This window comes from Tribolium castaneum, chromosome 9, assembly GCF_031307605.1.
Source record: "Tribolium castaneum strain GA2 chromosome 9, icTriCast1.1, whole genome shotgun sequence".
NCBI classification, from domain to species: domain Eukaryota; kingdom Metazoa; phylum Arthropoda; class Insecta; order Coleoptera; family Tenebrionidae; genus Tribolium; species Tribolium castaneum.
In genome coordinates this window covers 773,104-790,102 of record NC_087402.1, presented here as the reverse complement: position 1 = coordinate 790,102, position 16,999 = coordinate 773,104, and the positions used below count along the sequence as shown (strand labels likewise).

The 16,999-nt window shown below is 35.3% G+C and overlaps 2 protein-coding genes across 6 annotated transcripts; both read left to right on the top strand.

Annotated features, from left to right (window-relative positions):
• Nucleotides 1–73: 73 nt before the first annotated feature.
• LOC662701 (uncharacterized) lies at nt 74–4,697 on the top strand. The gene is made up of 14 exons (XM_008193438.3): nt 74–995; nt 1,047–1,340; nt 1,388–1,561; nt 1,614–1,793; nt 1,840–1,979; nt 2,024–2,405; nt 2,449–2,611; nt 2,661–2,838; nt 2,883–3,171; nt 3,220–3,379; nt 3,428–3,624; nt 3,675–3,815; nt 3,863–4,016; nt 4,560–4,697. Exons 1-14 carry the CDS (start codon nt 147–149, stop codon nt 4,610–4,612), a joined length of 3,354 nt encoding a protein of 1,117 aa, XP_008191660.1. The 5' UTR covers nt 74–146; the 3' UTR covers nt 4,613–4,697.
• Nucleotides 4,698–5,981: 1,284 nt separating this feature from the next.
• On the top strand, nt 5,982–16,897 carry PCB (Pyruvate carboxylase). Of its 5 annotated transcripts, none has more exons than XM_008193436.3 (10): nt 5,982–6,157; nt 8,544–9,045; nt 9,096–9,190; nt 9,709–10,236; nt 10,289–10,781; nt 11,780–11,812; nt 11,923–12,320; nt 13,130–13,389; nt 13,436–13,821; nt 15,821–16,897. In XM_008193436.3, the coding sequence occupies exons 2-10, from the start codon at nt 8,562–8,564 to the stop codon at nt 16,711–16,713; spliced, it is 3,570 nt and encodes a 1,189-aa protein (XP_008191658.1). In that variant the 5' UTR covers nt 5,982–6,157; nt 8,544–8,561; the 3' UTR covers nt 16,714–16,897. The 5 variants fall into 5 exon arrangements, with proteins under 5 accessions (XP_008191658.1, XP_015834584.1, XP_064215176.1 ...); XM_015979098.2 differs by lacking the exon at nt 5,982–6,157 and adding an exon at nt 6,212–6,361; XM_064359106.1 differs by lacking the exon at nt 5,982–6,157 and adding an exon at nt 6,618–6,705.
• The last annotated feature ends 102 nt before the right edge of the window (nt 16,898–16,999 follow it).

Sequence of the window (16,999 nt, the reverse complement as noted above, 5' to 3'; positions counted from 1 at the left end):
TAGCCGCTTTTTACTAAAACACCCACTTTCCTGGTCTTTGTATTTTCAAAAATGGCGCGGTTGGTAACGTGGGTAACCGATTACAGATTCTTAAGTTACCGGCATGTGTCAAAAGTTTTAGGTTATATTTACAAACATTACAAAAAATGGATTTTTTAAGTTTTATCCGCAACCAAAGTGAAAAACTAAACGGTCGTGACTACATTAACCACCTATGGGACGAAATAGAAGGCACCACTTCCGACCTTGACATAAACCCGTCGTCAATCCAAGACTTCAACAACCACTTACCAGTCCTCCTGGAAGAATTTTGGGAAGATGCCTTAAAAAAACTATCAGGGGAAACAACCCTGGACGAATACGACGACGAGTTGAAAACCTATCTCCTAGTCCTCATCTACCAGTGCATAACCCAATCCCACGAACTCATTTCCTACACCTGTGTCTTACACGCACTTGAAGTGTACTTAACTCTGCTCACAACCCCCCAAAGTGACGACTTCTACAAAAGCAAACTCTATTGTGCGACTTTAAGCACGCTTTTGTCCGCTTTTGACGCTACAGTTAGCGAAAACGTAAACAATAGGCTCATGTTTAAACTGCGCTGTTTTGTAACCAAAGCCAAATTCAATGCGAACGATTTGGAGATAACGCTCGCGAGTTTGACCCAAATCGTCTTCGTCAAGACACAAGACACGTTTCAGAATTTTGAGCCAAATTCGGGCGCTTCACCAGCGTTTGAAGCGCTCCTAAGTTTGAAAATTTTGTACGAAGTGGAGAAAATCCCCGCGCGGAAAACACAAATCGCGTGTTATTTTTTCAACGGGCTGAGGAAACCCAACATTCATCTGCCGCCACGGCTTTTCAGCATCGTTCAGACCAATTTCCGGAATTTGCTCAAAAGCTTGCACAAGAAATTTAAGGAGGATCATTACAAGACGTTCCTTAATGCCTTTATCCACGTCTGGAAGCATCCAGAATTCACGTTTTTCGGCGTAATTTCACATTTAATAAAATAATCAGTTTACAAAAAAATGCAATTTCAGGAAGCTGTTTGCATTATGAACGGTTTGAAGGAGAAACACTACCGTACTTTAATCGACGTTTTGAACAAAATGATGTCTTCGAAGTCGGTCCATAACAATTTGTTTAAACTGTCTTTGGCGATTATTTGTTTCCCGCCTAAGCACACTTCCATTGATAAAATTAAAGTGACGAATGAAATTTTACTAAGGAACATTTTGCTCAATTGTATTTCGCACAATGGAGCGCTTGAATCACTTGCCGAAATTTTGGTGTCGCCTGATTTGGATAAAAATTACGTCAAGGAACCAGTCAAAGTATTTTTTTGCAATTTTTTTGTGTTATTTTTAATTTCGTGTTTAAGGCTGTTTTCAATGTTGGCAGTGACCAAATAATGAATCCCGTTACTATAATTCGAGGACTGCAAAGTTTGATGAATAAGAAGTGGAGCAGTCGCTCGAAAAATAAGCATTTGTTTGTTGTTTTTGTTTCTGTGATGTTGTTTAGCGAAGAGGATCATCCACAACTTTATAGAGAGGTCAGTTCAAGGAAAAAAATTGGAAAATCTAAAAAATTATTACGTTTTGCAGGTTTTAGAATACTTGACAGAAGGGTGCTCTCCCTTTGACCTAAAACCCTTTTTGCCGCTTTTATCCGAGACTTATTTAAAACTGAACGAAAAAAACTACAAATATAGCGCACTTCAAATTTTGAAAGTACTTTTTAAAATGGCACTGCATCCAATGGCATCTTCGACTGAATTTGTTAAGGTAATTTTAATCAGTTATTTAAATATAAAAAAATTCTGTTCCCTAGTATTTATACATGGCTATGATTTACCCAAACATTTGTAAAGGAATCTCGCAAAAACCTGATTATTTCATCGAACCGATCATTTCGGACGACTTTAATTTCCCCGATTTTTTCCAAAAATGCCACACTTTAGGCCTGATTAAGTAAGTGTTAAAACTGTTGTACTTTTCCTGACTGTTTTTTCTAGAAATGAGCACATAAGTCGAACGATTGGAAGTCTCTCAAACATCACAAAATCTAACTTAAAATTACTTTGCGCGATCGTTCACCTGACTGAATTTAAAGAACTGTCGCAAATTGCCGACCACATAAACGACAATTTTATGATGATTTGTAACAGTTCCGACTTGAATTATTTATTTTACATTTACAATAAAATATTCAAGAACAACACCGGTTTAATGCGATTGAACCAAAACTTGAGGTGTAACGAAATTATGGTTTGTTTTCTCAAACATCACCTCCTCAGACAGACTTTGAGGTGGAATTGCGTAGCTAATGCTTTTGCCTTGTTGAAAACTCTTGAAAAGTTCACAAACCTAGACGAGGATTTTTCCAGATTAAAAGAGGTATTTTTCAGGGTTTTATGGCAATTTTGACGATTTTTTGCAGCAATATGATCAAAAGTTAGCTCTGACTTTGCAACACAAGGGCAGTTTTCTCCCGCTATTGTATTTCTCGCAGTTAGTGATTTTCAGTAAACTCACACCGAATGATGAAAATCTTAAAAATGTCACCGATTTTTTGCAATTATGCAGCGATGGATTGCATCAAAGTGAGTATTTTTTCATTGTTTCTGACACTTTTAATTTGTTTTTTTTTAGGATCGCCTGAATTTAACCCAAAACTCTGGATCGGCTGTTTACTCCTTTACACCAACATTTCCATCATAAAAACCAGTCTGGTTGAACCATGCTTGGAACACCTCCAGAGTGGTTTAAACTCACCGGTAATGGTGGTTAAATTAACCTCCCTGAACCTGACATTTGACCTATGCAACCTGTAGGTAAACCACACAATTTATCACTAACTAAAAAAATATACAGGGTGACCCACAATTTTGAGGACTTGACACGTTACATGTTCAACCAGCTCGTACACGGCGACATTGTCTTCAAAAAAACATGTTTGAAGAAAATCGATCGTTTGATTCGCGACGATTATTTGAAACTAGATTTGGAACAGTTTTTGGTTTTTATTGCGATTTTAGGCGACAGAAATGTGGATTTAAGCGATTATTTGAGACAGCTTTTGAATGAGAATTTTTTCGTGTCTAATGCTTCCGTCACTGCGAGATTTTTTGTGCCTTTGATTGTACATATTAACGGATACAGGGTGAGTTATTTAAGTGTGGTGGAGTCTTATGATGTATTTTTTACCTAGAAACATACCGGGTATAAGTTGGGTAAAAGTGGGGACGAATTGATTGAACTCGTGGCCAGAAATGTGACAAATAGGCGAAAGATTTATTCGTTGTTGTTTGCAAGTCTTCCGGTTAAAACACGGTTTAATATTATTCAAATAATTGGGACGCAAATTTTGGGTAAGTTAGGTTTTGAGTTGTGATTATTTTATTTGTATTTTTTTTAAGATAAAATGATGAAAGGGGTGCTTAAGCTTGACGAGGGTTTTTGGAAAATGATTAAAGATTCGATCTTTATTTTTAAATTGTTGGCTTTGAATTCAAACGAGGAGGAAGTTGGTGCAAATTTTTACAAAAAAGTTTCAGGACATATCTCTAAATATTTGTTACAGAAGGGTGAATATTCGGAGAAAAGTTCCTACGTTGTGAGTGCTTGGTTCAATTTTTTTTTAATTCTTTTTTTTTCTTTACGTAGGAATACCACAAAGAAATTACACAAGGAACGGAACTTTTACTAAAGTTGTTGTTTTTCAATGATTTTGATAATATTCAGCAACACATTAGTATTTCTCTGTTTGATGCAATCATGCATTGGACCAATTTTCTGATGGCTGATGTATGTTTTTAAAATTATTTTTTGTGTATTTTTATGTTGTCTTTTAGTTGGTGCATATTGTTCACGTTGAACGCAATAAAACAATACAAAATTTTTTCTCCAAGTTTGAGAAATATTACAAGCAAAATTGTGACAACTTGAGGTATACGGAAGAGTCATTTGAGAGCGGGAACAGTCTTCAGAATGATGTTTTACCTCCAAGTAAGTTAAAGTTTTTTATTATTATATAACGAAAAGCGAGATTATTCCGCCAATTGTCGTTAAAAACAAACAAAAACGTTTGAAATATTCCATTATTTAAGCAGGTTTTGATTAAAGTAAGTAAAAACTGTTAAGTTAAAAAATAACTTTTCTTAGATACATTTTGCTAAAACAGGCAGAATTTTGCAAACGCAATTAAGTTATTGTAAAATTTCTGTTTTTTATCGTTAAAGTTTGTTGTTTTTTGAAAAACTTCGCAAAAGCTGGCTTAAAAAACAAGAAATTATTGTTTATTTAGTATTTTTTGATTATTTTGAGCCAAATATCTTTAAAAAAAAGTCCACAAAAATTAGGATAAATCTTCAGTTTTTAGCAAAATCGATTGCTTTTAAATAATCTTACAATCTAATATTTCCTAATTTTTCTTACAAAGTTGAAATCAACAAAGAACCTCTGTAATTAATAATTATGTATTATATTTTATTCCTCGATTATCTCACAGAATAAAGACATCTCATACGAGTTATTTGTACGTTTTTTTAGGTTTTTTTTTCAATGTGGCCGAAGATTATGTCCCACCATTTGAAGACTCTTAGAATTTAGAATGAAATGGGATTTGTTATTTTTTTTTTACAAAGTTATGCGTTCTTATTTGAACATAATAAATGACTTAAAAGTAAACACTGAGTTATTTAATTAACCAGTCTTAAAGATAAAAATCCTATCTCTAAAAAACAAAAATAGTTGTAATTACGTCAAAAATTACATCATTTTGAGCTACAATCCCACTTGTACGTTTAGTTGCATAATTATGACCATTTTAAACCTAAACGTAGGGAATTTTATTCAGTTTCAGGAAAAAAGATATTTTTTCGTAGAAAATTATTGTGTAAACAAAAACCGTCTATTATTTTCTGAGTTTACTTCACTGAATTCAGTGTTTGTCGTTAAATACTTTGGAATTTTTTCAGAATTTTTCCTTCTAATTCAATTAGTGGCTGCAAAAAATTGCTTAAGTTTTTGGGGAATTTTTTGTCTAGGGACATCTGGCAACGCTGTCCACGTCAATTTAAAATACAAAATAATGGTAACCTTGGTTACCGTCTTGTCATGAAACACCTGTCATTATTTTTTTTGACCTTTGAACTCACATTGGAATTTTTTGTCAAAATGAAATGACGTATGCCACCTATAATTTGGCACGTGTACAAACGCTCGCTTTTGTGCCAAATTATTAATAAACCTTTTCATTGATTTATTGGATTTTTTTTCTAATTTCATAATAGTTTGTTTATAAAATCTATTACATTTTTTACGATTATTAATTAAATGACATAAATAAATTGGGGGTTATCACGTTAATTTCGACAGGCCCACTTCGTTTGACCTGAGAAAGACACGGAGACCTTCTGATGTCATGATTTTGTCACAATAATTTTCAACATCACGTGCGTTTTGATCCACTTTCTAGTCCAGTTTCCAAGTACAGATCAATAAAAATGTACTTTGCGTAGAAGGTAACTAAATTTTTTTCAAAACTTTGGACTCGTCGAAATAGAACAAAATATTTGCCTCAATGTTATTATTTATGCACACGATATTTGCATTTAGAAAAACCTGAAAACATTTAGCAACACGCTTATCGCGTAACCTCTTGCCAGGCGGGTAATTATTTGTCCCGAACTTGAAACTATTAATAGTAGAGTTTATCAAATCCTCGTTTTTTAACAAGAACTAGTAAATGTTTACAAGAGCCGATCGTGCTTGTAAACAATTCCCGAGTTAGGCAACCAGTAATGCAACTCCGGGGCCTCCGGAATTTGCACGGAACAATGCAAACGATGACTTGGCCAAACCTTTCGCGCGCCAAAGCCGCCTCGGAAGTTGTCTATTTTTATCAAAGTGAAAAATGGGTGATCTTTCAGCGGAATCATCCGTTGATTTACGTTCTTATCATGTACCCGGAGTAAAGTTCGCATGCGCCTCGGGTTCATTTGATGGTGACTTTGCTTTCTATCTTCATTTAAAAATATTGGTCAGGTCGCTTACACCGGTCTTTCTCACCAGCAGCAGCGGCGTGGAGTGCGACATTTTGCGGCCTGAATTTTAGTGAGAACGACTGTGATTTCTTCAATTAAAGTGTAAGTCTTCGTTTTCATTGATCGGTTATTACGTAAAGCCATTCATTTAACCACAGGTGCGAGATTTGGGGATTTCGATTGCCACCAAACATAATTCCAAAGTTCAGTCGCCTTAATTATACTTTAAAATATCTCGGCACTAAATAATTAATTTCACACATGTCTGCGGAAAAATTCGGTTTGCTCTACTAATCACATTAACAGGTAAAAATAAACCAAGTTGAAATGATTGTCACTGTCTCAGACTCGTGTCGATCCGGGCTAAAAATAATTAAAGACGCGCACAATCCTCCAAATATGAAATATTATTGTTTTTCTCGGCCGATATTATTATTACGCAATGAGATATGGGACGAATCTGATTTGTACAAAGTCCAAAGGAGCGATTTTCAATCAATTTTAAAGTTCAATATTTTTACTTTTCGTGCTGATGCTCGAATTAATGTAAATAAAACAGCAGCTATTTATAGCCCATTAACTTTTTATAATGAGTGTAATGTAACGTACTTAAAACGTCTAAATATTTAGGGAAACATAAATTTGCTCAGGTGTTTTATTTTTATTGATTGATACTTGACCTAGAAAAGTGATAAAAAAAGTGTGTAGACACCTAATCTTCGGTATTAATAATATCTAAGACCGGATCTTAGGAAATATCCCTAAGCCGAATTTTTAGGGCTTTTTTGGGTTCAACTTTCCTAATTTAAAATGGGATATTTTTTATTTATTTATTACTAATTAGTTTAAAAAATTCAATTTACTCTTTTTTTTAACCTCCTATCAACAAATCAAATTTCTGTCAAAAATGAATGAACCAGTTTCGACCTTGCACTAACAAAAATTGGCGAAAACAATGAATGGATTTTTGTGAATGGTGAGTTTTTCGTATTAATCTTGAACTTGAATTTAATTCATAATATCATATACGGTGCGTTCAAAAAGTCTTTAGATCAACTCTTGCTGTGGAATTTAGACTGACAGATTTTTAATGTCTTACGACATACGTTTAAAATTTCACAGCAAGAGTTGATCTAAACTTTTTGAGTGCGTTCAAAAAGTATGATCAAAATTACCATGCCGTCTTGAAAAATGAAGTAAAGTTCACAAGTCAGAGATAAATTGAGCTCTTTTTTATTTTAATCAACTAAAAACCTAATTATAGTTATTAAATAAATAAAGTCAATTCCGCTCATTAGTGTTTTTATGGCTAGCGTGTCGCAAAAATGTGTGGCCTTGAGAAGCAATTTTGAATCACATGTTTCGTGTTTTAAGGTTAATTAAATTCAGTATTTTTCGCAGAAAAAATAGGATTTTTCTGTTTACATACTAGAAAAGTATGCAAACTTGTTTATCAATTTAATCTCGATTTGCTGGCGTATTTACATTTCACATGTATCTACGTACCTATTTGTTACTGAAAATAGTTCAAAAATTATTATTATTTCGATTAGATAAAAGATCAGTCCATGTTTGCGATTAAATTTTCTGAACTATTATCAATACAATTAATGATTGGTCGTAGTTGTAGTCATTGTGCACTTTGAACAATAGTATAAATAAAAGCAGCTAATGAGGCATGATTCGATCTTGAGGTATTTTTAACAATTAAATAAACCAGAAAAAAATTATCGTACGAGAATTTTTTACAAAAACCAATTTTGGGAGTTCTTGAACATTTAAGCACGTTTTCGAACTAAAATCGCCTTTTTTCCGACAAATTTTGCTAGGAAATCACCAATTTAAATCCAAAATTATTTTATTTTTGCGTTTTTTGATCACGTTTTTCCTTCAGAAACGTATTTTTTTATTGTTTTTGGGCAAAGTTTTGTTAAAAATAAGCTGAAAAATGACGAAATTTGGTCGAAAAGTGAGTTTTTTGAGTTTCCTAATCAAGTAAGCCGAGCTGAAAAATCACCAAATTTTTGGTCAGCAAAATGTTAAAAACAGATCGAAAAGTCATCAGTTATACTAAAATGATTGTTTTTTTTATCGAAAAATTGGACGAAAAGTCACCAAATGAAACCAAAAATTATTTTTTTTTGAATTTGTAGCAAATTTTTCAGCCACAAACGGAATATTTGCTTAATTTTATAAATAAATAAAACGAAGAATCGACTAAGTCAACGAAATAAACTGTAATTTTTGCTTTTTTTCTTTGAAAAATTACCAAATTTGATCAAAATTGACATTTTGAAACTGAAACTCATTTATTTTGTAAGATATTGTGAAAAAAAAATCACAAAAATAAAATAAAAATGATGTTACTTTGCCTTTTTTCATTCGATTTCGTTCATTTTTGAGGAAAATTTCGTAAAATTGGTCATTTTTTTATAAAAATCGTCGAAAATTTTTGGTATTTTGCTAACAAGTATTTAATTTTTTCCAGACCCAACGGCCTCCCGCAATGCTCGTCCGCCTCATCAGCTCGAAAACCCTCCTCCGCTCGACCCAGCACATCTCCTTCCTCCCTGCAACATGCAACTTCTCCACAAAAATCGAATACAAACCAATCAGAAGCGTCCTCGTGGCAAATCGTGGCGAAATCGCCGTTCGTGTTTTCCGCGCTTGTAACGAACTTGGAATCAAATCGGTGGCAATCTACTCCAAAGAGGACAGAGCCCACATTCACAGACTCAAAGCCGATGAAAGTTACCTAGTGGGTGAAGGCCTACCACCTGTACAAGCCTACCTTAACATACCCGAAATTATCAAAATTTGTAAAGACAACGGCATTGACGCTGTACATCCAGGCTATGGATTTCTGTCAGAAAGGGCCGACTTTGCACAAGCTGTTATCGATGCCGGAATTAGATTCATCGGACCGTCGCCAAAGGTCGTGCACCAGATGGGGGACAAAGTGGCCGCCAGAGAGGCGGCTATTGCTGCAGGTGCACCCAAAACCCAATAAACAATTTTTATTGTACTATTTTTTTGGTAGGTGTTCCTATTGTTCCGGGGACAGATGGACCTGTCACCACAAAGGAGGAAGCCAAGGAGTTTTGCGTCAAACACGGATTACCTGTCATTTTTAAGGTACAGGTTTATTTAACTTGCCATTTGCATAAATACATTGTTCCGGATGACCTTTCCTAAGTGCAAACTCATTACGCGACGTAAATAATAATTTGGTGGTCTTTACGCTAGAAAAAAATAAAACATTTTAAATTCGGACTATCTATGAAAATCTGACATTTTATTTGGCAGTACTGTGAGTTGTCATAAGAAATTTATTTTGGGTTATAATTGATGACAACCAAGGACTGTTGTCAGTTTGCTTCGTTTTTTAAATAAATAATTGAATACGTTTTTATTGTTATTCTACTCATTATCATTAGTTAAAAAAGTCGGGTCTGTCTTTCTTGCATCCTTCAAAGCATCTTTTGATGCACACTTTCTTATCAACAGAAATTATTTTCGACATGAACTGACAACACAGCGAATTTTTGACAAGACAACGTCAAACCTAAGGCCAACCTAAGAAAAATATATCTACGCCTGCTGAGAATTTGAAATGTTTGTTTGTAAAAACTGCAAGAAATATAATTTTTTAGGCGGCTTATGGGGGCGGCGGCCGTGGCATGCGCGTCGTCCGCAAGATGGAAGAAGTGGAGGAGAACTTCCAGAGAGCATCGTCCGAAGCCCTAAGTGCCTTCGGTAACGGTGCCATGTTTATTGAAAAATTCATCGAACGTCCAAGACACATCGAAGTGCAACTAATGGGTGATAAGGCCGGTAATGTGGTGCACCTCTACGAGCGCGATTGTTCCGTCCAACGGAGGCACCAGAAGGTGGTGGAAATGGCCCCAGCCCCCCATTTGGACATCAACGTCCGTAATAAAATGACCGATTTGGCCGTAAAACTTGCCAAACATGTGGGCTATGAAAATGCCGGCACTGTTGAATTTTTATGCGATGAAAAAGGCAATTTCTACTTTATCGAAGTGAACGCTCGACTCCAAGTCGAACACACGGTCACGGAGGAAATCACCGGAATTGATTTGGTGCAAACGCAAATCCGGGTCGCTGAAGGAATGACGCTTCCGGAGATGGGAATCGAGCAAGAAAATATCAAACCAAACGCAAGTACTTTGCTAAAGACAGAAATAAATAAATTAATGTTTTAATGATCAGGGTTTTGCGATTCAATGCCGGGTGACCACCGAAGACCCAGCCAAAAACTTCCAACCGGATACGGGAAGGATCGAAGTGTTCCGGTCCGGTGAAGGGATGGGGATACGTCTAGATGGCGCGTCGGCGTTTGCAGGAGCAATTATTTCGCCCTATTATGATTCGCTCCTAGTCAAGGTCATTGCACATTCGAGGGACTTGCAAGCGTCGTGCGCTAAAATGAACCGAGCATTGAGGGAATTTCGCGTTCGAGGTGTTAAAACTAACGTCCCTTTTCTTCTAAACGTGTTGGAAAATCAAAAGTTTTTGAATGGAGCTGTCGATACTTATTTCATTGACGAAAATCCGCAACTTTTTAATTTCCCACAGACGCAAAATCGGGCACAAAAATTGCTCAATTATTTAGGGCAGGTGCTTGTTAATGGACCACAAACTCCCCTAGCTACGTCAAGTAAACCGTCGGATATTAAACCGCATTTGCCAGAGGTGTCGCAAGGTAAGGGGATTGGAAAATTGTGGTTTTAAGTGTTTTGAAATTTGTGGTGGATTTAGGCCAAAAAATCAAATACCACCGCCAAAGTCTACATTCGCCACTCTTTTACTTTACAACCTGCAGAAAAGTTCCTAACACCAGCTACTACATACATTTCACAAAATTAATTTAATTTTTCTTTTATTATTTTCTTTAATCTGAGACAAATTATTGTGACCTGGTATTTCCATTGCAAGTCAAATCTTGCAATAATTTGATAAATAAATAAATAAATAAAAAAATAAGAGCTCGTTTTTGAGCGAATTTTTTTCAAAAATAAACCGAAAAACTATAAACTTTGATCGAAAAAGGTTTATTTTTATTATTTTTAAGCACGTACGAACACATTTTTTTATATAAAACGTTCCTTTACGGAAACAAACCGAAATTACGACCAAACATTGGTGAATTCTGCGTTTTTTTTAAATTTCTAGATAAAAACTAGAGTTTTTTAGGGTGATTTTGATAAAAGTAGATGAAAACTTGATTATTTCAATCAGAAATTCATTTAAAAACATTGTTTCTGCCTTTATTGGGCATTTAAACACGTTTTAGCGCTAAAATCTCATTTATTTTCCCGACATTTCGCTATAAAATACTGAAAAATCACTAATTTAATTTCCAAAGTTGTTTCCAGTGTTTTACAAATTTATTATCGTCTTTCAAAGAAAGTTGACTAATTCGTTGGTAAAAAGTCAATTTTGTAACTTGCAATGGAAATAGTTAGTTAGTTAGTTAACTAAACAATTTTTCTGCGTGTTGTGTTGAAAAACGATACTCTAGTAAAGGGGAGTATGAGGAAAAATTCCAAAGTCCAACCAAAAAATACCACAGACATTCGGCCCATTTTGCACAACCCATCATACTCACTTTACGCCTTGTTTTTATGATTTTTCTTAATCCATTTGTGTTTGTTTAGTTCCATTATTAATTAGCATGCCTCTTCTGTTTTTGTTTGACAGAGTACCTGGCGTACACCCCCGACCAAAAGCCAAGTAAAGTATTTTTTTCACATTATTAATTAATTCAGTTAATTAATTCCATTTTTTATGTCTATAATTTTCGAAAAAATCGCTCGGTAGTAATAGAATTTTTTGAACAACAGACGCCCAACCACCGAAAGGCTTCCGTGACATTTACAAACAGCAAGGTCCCGAAGCTTTTGCTAAAGCCGTTCGCAATCACAAAGGCCTTCTTTTGATGGACACAACATATCGTGATGCCCACCAATCACTGCTCGCTACCAGAGTCAGGTCGCACGACCTATTGCGAATTTCACCTTTCGTTACACACAACTTTAACCAGTTGTATTCGCTGGAAAATTGGGGCGGGGCTACGTTTGATGTCGCTTTGAGATTCTTGCACGAATGTCCGTGGGAACGCTTGGAGGAGATGCGAAAATTGATCCCGAACATTCCGTTCCAGATGTTGCTCAGAGGAGCAAACGCTGTCGGCTACACGAATTATCCCGATAACGTTGTCTTCAAATTCTGCGAGTTGGCGGTAAGTACCAACTTTAAATAGCTACAATTCGGAAGTAAAATTACCGTTGGGGGCGCCACTGAGCTAGGTCGAAAACAGTAACCATAAATGGCGGGAAAATGTTTATTCGGATATTTTGAGCGTTGTACGAATTTTGGGGCTTCACAATTATTACATTGCCTATGCGGAATGATTATTTCATCTTTGATGCAAGAAACTTATGTTGACAAATGAGAGATGACGAGGAAAACACGAATAACGAATGACTTTTTGGTTCACTTTCTTTATTGGAAAATTACTACAAAGACATTGAAAAGCCTACCTTTTGGCATAATTTACGTTTAAATGTATCAGCAGTTGTTAATCTTTATTGTAGTTTTCTAGATTTACCGCAGCATTTCATGATTTTTTCAGTGGAAAATTCTAACCTAAAATACACACACTTCACTAATTTATTGGTTTCTTGAGCCAAACTATGTGTTCACTGTGATCCATTACTTATAATCTTTAATTAGACAACTGTTTGATAACACTTTGTAATCAAAATTTAAATATTTTTCACTTTTTATCCACTTTCAAGTTCCAACAATAAACACTTTATACCACGAAAAACTACAAAACCAAAGTCAACGCTAGTTTTTGCCACCACGTACTTTTAAAGTGATTCTTTCTATTGTAAGTAATTAACACTATACACGCAAAATTGTTGAACAATTCATTAAATGTCAGTTAAATGTGGAATTTTTACTGTTTTCGACATAGTTCAAAAGTCATCACCAGAGGGCGTCTAGTTAATTTCATTTCTGAATTGCTGAATTATTCATTTTAAGGTCCAAACTGGAATGGACGTTTTCCGCGTCTTTGACTCTCTGAACTACCTTCCAAACCTGATTGTGGGTATGGAAGCCGCAGGCAAAGCTGGCGGAATCGTCGAAGCCGCTATTTCCTATTCCGGTGACGTGAGCAATCCGAACAAAACGAAATACGACCTAAAATATTACTTAAACATTGCTGAGGAACTAGTCAAGGCTGGAACGCATGTTTTGGCCATTAAGGACATGGCCGGGTTACTTAAACCGGCAGCTGGGAGGTTTGTTAACTAAAATAAAAGAACACACTTTTTATCCCATATTTAGGATGCTTGTGAGCGCTTTACGTGACAAATACCCCGATCTTCCAATCCATATTCACACCCATGACACAAGTGGTGCTGGAGTTGCCGCAATGTTGGCCTGTGCTGAAGCTGGAGCTGATGTTGTTGATGTTGCTGTTGATTCCATGTCTGGGTTAACAAGTCAGCCAAGTATGGGCGCAGTTGTTGCAAGTCTTCAAGGCACTCAACTCGACACAAAACTTGATTTATCGAAAGTGTCCGAATATTCCGCCTATTGGGAACAAACCAGGACTTTGTATGCGCCGTTCGAGTGCACGACGACGATGAAGTCAGGAAACGCCGATGTTTATATTAATGAAATTCCCGGAGGGCAGTACACGAACTTACAGTTCCAAGCGTATTCTCTCGGTGAGACTTTTTTCATTTCTGTCTGAATGATAATCAGTGTGAGGAAATCTTATGGGCAGTTAGATAAACCTTTAAATCGAAATGTTGTGGAACAAAGTTAGGAAAAAGTATTAAAAAATGTTTAGACAAAGAATTTTTTGTTTCAACCCTCGCGAAGGGGCTGAAAAGACGTTTTAGCTAAAAATTTGCAAACACCTAAAATTTTGCGTTTACATGCTCATATCTTCCTTCTGGATAAAGCTAGAAAATCCGTTTTTTTTTGCAAACAAATTTTCAATAAATGCAGATTTATGCGTAGTTTAACAAGGTTGAGTTTTGATAAAGGGAAACCAAAAAAATTACATTTTCTTGTAACGTTGCATAATTGTGTAGTGAAATTTTCGAGATGCTGGAAAGTTTTTTAATTTAAAAGATAGACTCCCACATAATCGAGACGAAATAAAGCTAATACTTGAAATAAATTTTTGGTGCAAGAATCATTTCGTTATCTGTAAGACTCACCAACTTATTGCAATTTAAACTTACTGCAAAATGCGCTTGAGGTGAAACCGAACCGTATTTCCCTCTGAAGTGTGTTCATCACCTTTGATAACATTTCGAGAGCTAAAAATCGTAATTCGTAAATAATTAAAAAATAATTAATGTCACTTATCTATTCATATTATACCTTTACTTTTAACCACCCTAACTCTCTGTTAATTTTAATAATGTCTAAAAAGTCAAAAGAACATTTTTATCTCATGTACTTATTTAAAAAGCATAAAAGTGACCCAGTAGAACTAAATTACAAAATTGTAATTCATTTCAAAGTAATCTTTGGTGTGACATTAATATTTTTTTAATTATTTACCATTTTTAGCCCTTGAAATGTTTTCAACCACACCACGTTTCAAAGGGAAATTTCACCTTAAGCAGATTTTGTAGATAACTAAATAATCCTTCTTTAAAGTCCTTTTTAAAAAAATATACAAATCGTAACGTTTCTGACGAATCAACAATTGTAGTTACACGCTGGGGTACTTGGTTAGAAGCAAATTTCTAAAAAATTAATCAATTAAAATCATTTGTTTATTGCTTTAAACGACGATGCACAAAGCATTAAACAATGTAAAACTTTAGTTTTAACCACAAATTTAGTTTCTCAACTTAATTTTATTGAAAACAATTTTTCAAATATTCCAACTACGATCAAATTTCTAGAAACGTAAAATTAAAATTATCCATTACAGTTGAGAAATTTGAGTCTACGTTGATAGAGTTAAAATCTGTAGAATAGTCATTACAAGGTAAATTTAATGCAAAAATTGACGCAGTTACTGGAAATCCCGATTTTCTAGTTTTAAAACAAATAGCGAATAATGTACCACCTTCGACATATTTTGCGTTAGCACCAAACTTTTTATTTACTCCTGTAATCAGCTGTGATGTAGAAAGATTTTTTTCGAAATTCAAAGATATTTTAACCGCAGAACGGAATCAGTTTTCGAGAATTTAGAAAGAATCACAGTTATTCAAGCGTATTTCTCAGAGAAAATGATTAAAATATTTTTATTTAGTTTTTAATTTTAATTTCCACTGAATTAAAACGCAACATTTTCAAAATGTAATAGTGACTTGCGCTCCCCTGTATTAAACATCTCCATTGGTTTCCATGTAAGATTGAGGAAATGATGAAGTTATTTTTTAACGATTATGTCAAATTAGGTGCCTTGTCAGGGTTTGAACTAGCCAAGCAGAAGCTGATATTAGCGACTATTTTAAAATTGATTCAGAAAATAATCTCAACAAATATACCGCAGTCTTAATAAATTGGCGACAATTTTATTGCCACAATTTTTCTTGGGTACTCCGTAATTATAATAAAACAATAATATTTATGTTTTAATTAGATTTTTGTAAGCGACCAATAACATTAATTGTATAAACCCCAAGTAAACTACGCCAATGCACGGACCATTAAATTAAAATTTCCTCACACTGATGATAATGTTTTGTTTAGGTCTTGGCGACTTTTTCGAAGACGTTAAGAAGGCGTACGCTGAGGCTAACATTCTCCTGGGTGACATAATAAAAGTGACACCTTCGTCAAAAGTCGTGGGTGACCTTGCCCAGTTCATGGTCCAAAACAAACTGAGTCCTGAGGACGTCCTAAACAAGGCTGAAGAATTATCTTTCCCTAAATCAGTAGTGGAGTATTTGCAAGGTCACATCGGGCAACCCTACGGCGGTTTCCCTGAACCGTTACGCTCGAAAGTACTTAGAGACATGCCACGTATTGAAGGGCGTCCTGGGGCGTCCCTTCCTCCCTTAGAATTCGACAAACTCAAGACTGATCTTAAGGAAACTTTCCCGCATGCAACCGATCGTGACGTCATGTCGGCAGCTTTGTACCCCCAAGTCACCAACGAATACTTAGCGTTTAAAGAGCAATACGGCCCTGTTGATAAACTCGACACGAGGATTTTCCTCGTTGGGCCAAAAGTGGGCGAAGAGTTTGAAGTGACAATCGAAAAGGGCAAAACTTTGGGCATTAAAACACTAGCAATGGCCGAGGATTTGACGGAGAATGGGGAACGTGAAGTGTTCTTTGAACTGAACGGGACGCTACGTTCGGTTCTTATCAGAGATAAGGATGCAGGGAAAGAAATCCACGTGCATCCCAAAGCTGATAAAGCCAATAAGAAGCAAGTGGGGGCTCCAATGCCGGGAACTGTTATTGATATTAGGGTTAAAGTTGGGGAGAAAGTTGAGAAAGGAACTCCGTTGGTTATTTTGTCGGCTATGAAGATGGAAACTGTGGTTCAGAGTCCGATTGCTGGTGTTATCAAAACTTTGGATGTCAATATGGGGATGAAACTGGAAGCTGAGGATTTGATGATGACTGTTGAGTAATTGGGCACTTTACCGTGTGTTAGGCTGTGTTATGTCATGTACAAAAAACAAACATATTTTTATTACATTGGTTGAGCCTTAACTGTTTCCTATAATGAATTATTTATTGTTATACAATTCGATTTTGTTGATCTTGTTATTTTGTTATCTCCACTTTATTGAAATAAAGACTATTTTTTACGGAGTTTTTTTGATTGTGTGAATTGCAAAGAAATTTATTGAATTGAATAAAGAATAATTTTAGGAAAGATCCTGAGAAGGGTTTAAAAAAATTGGGGGTAAAAAC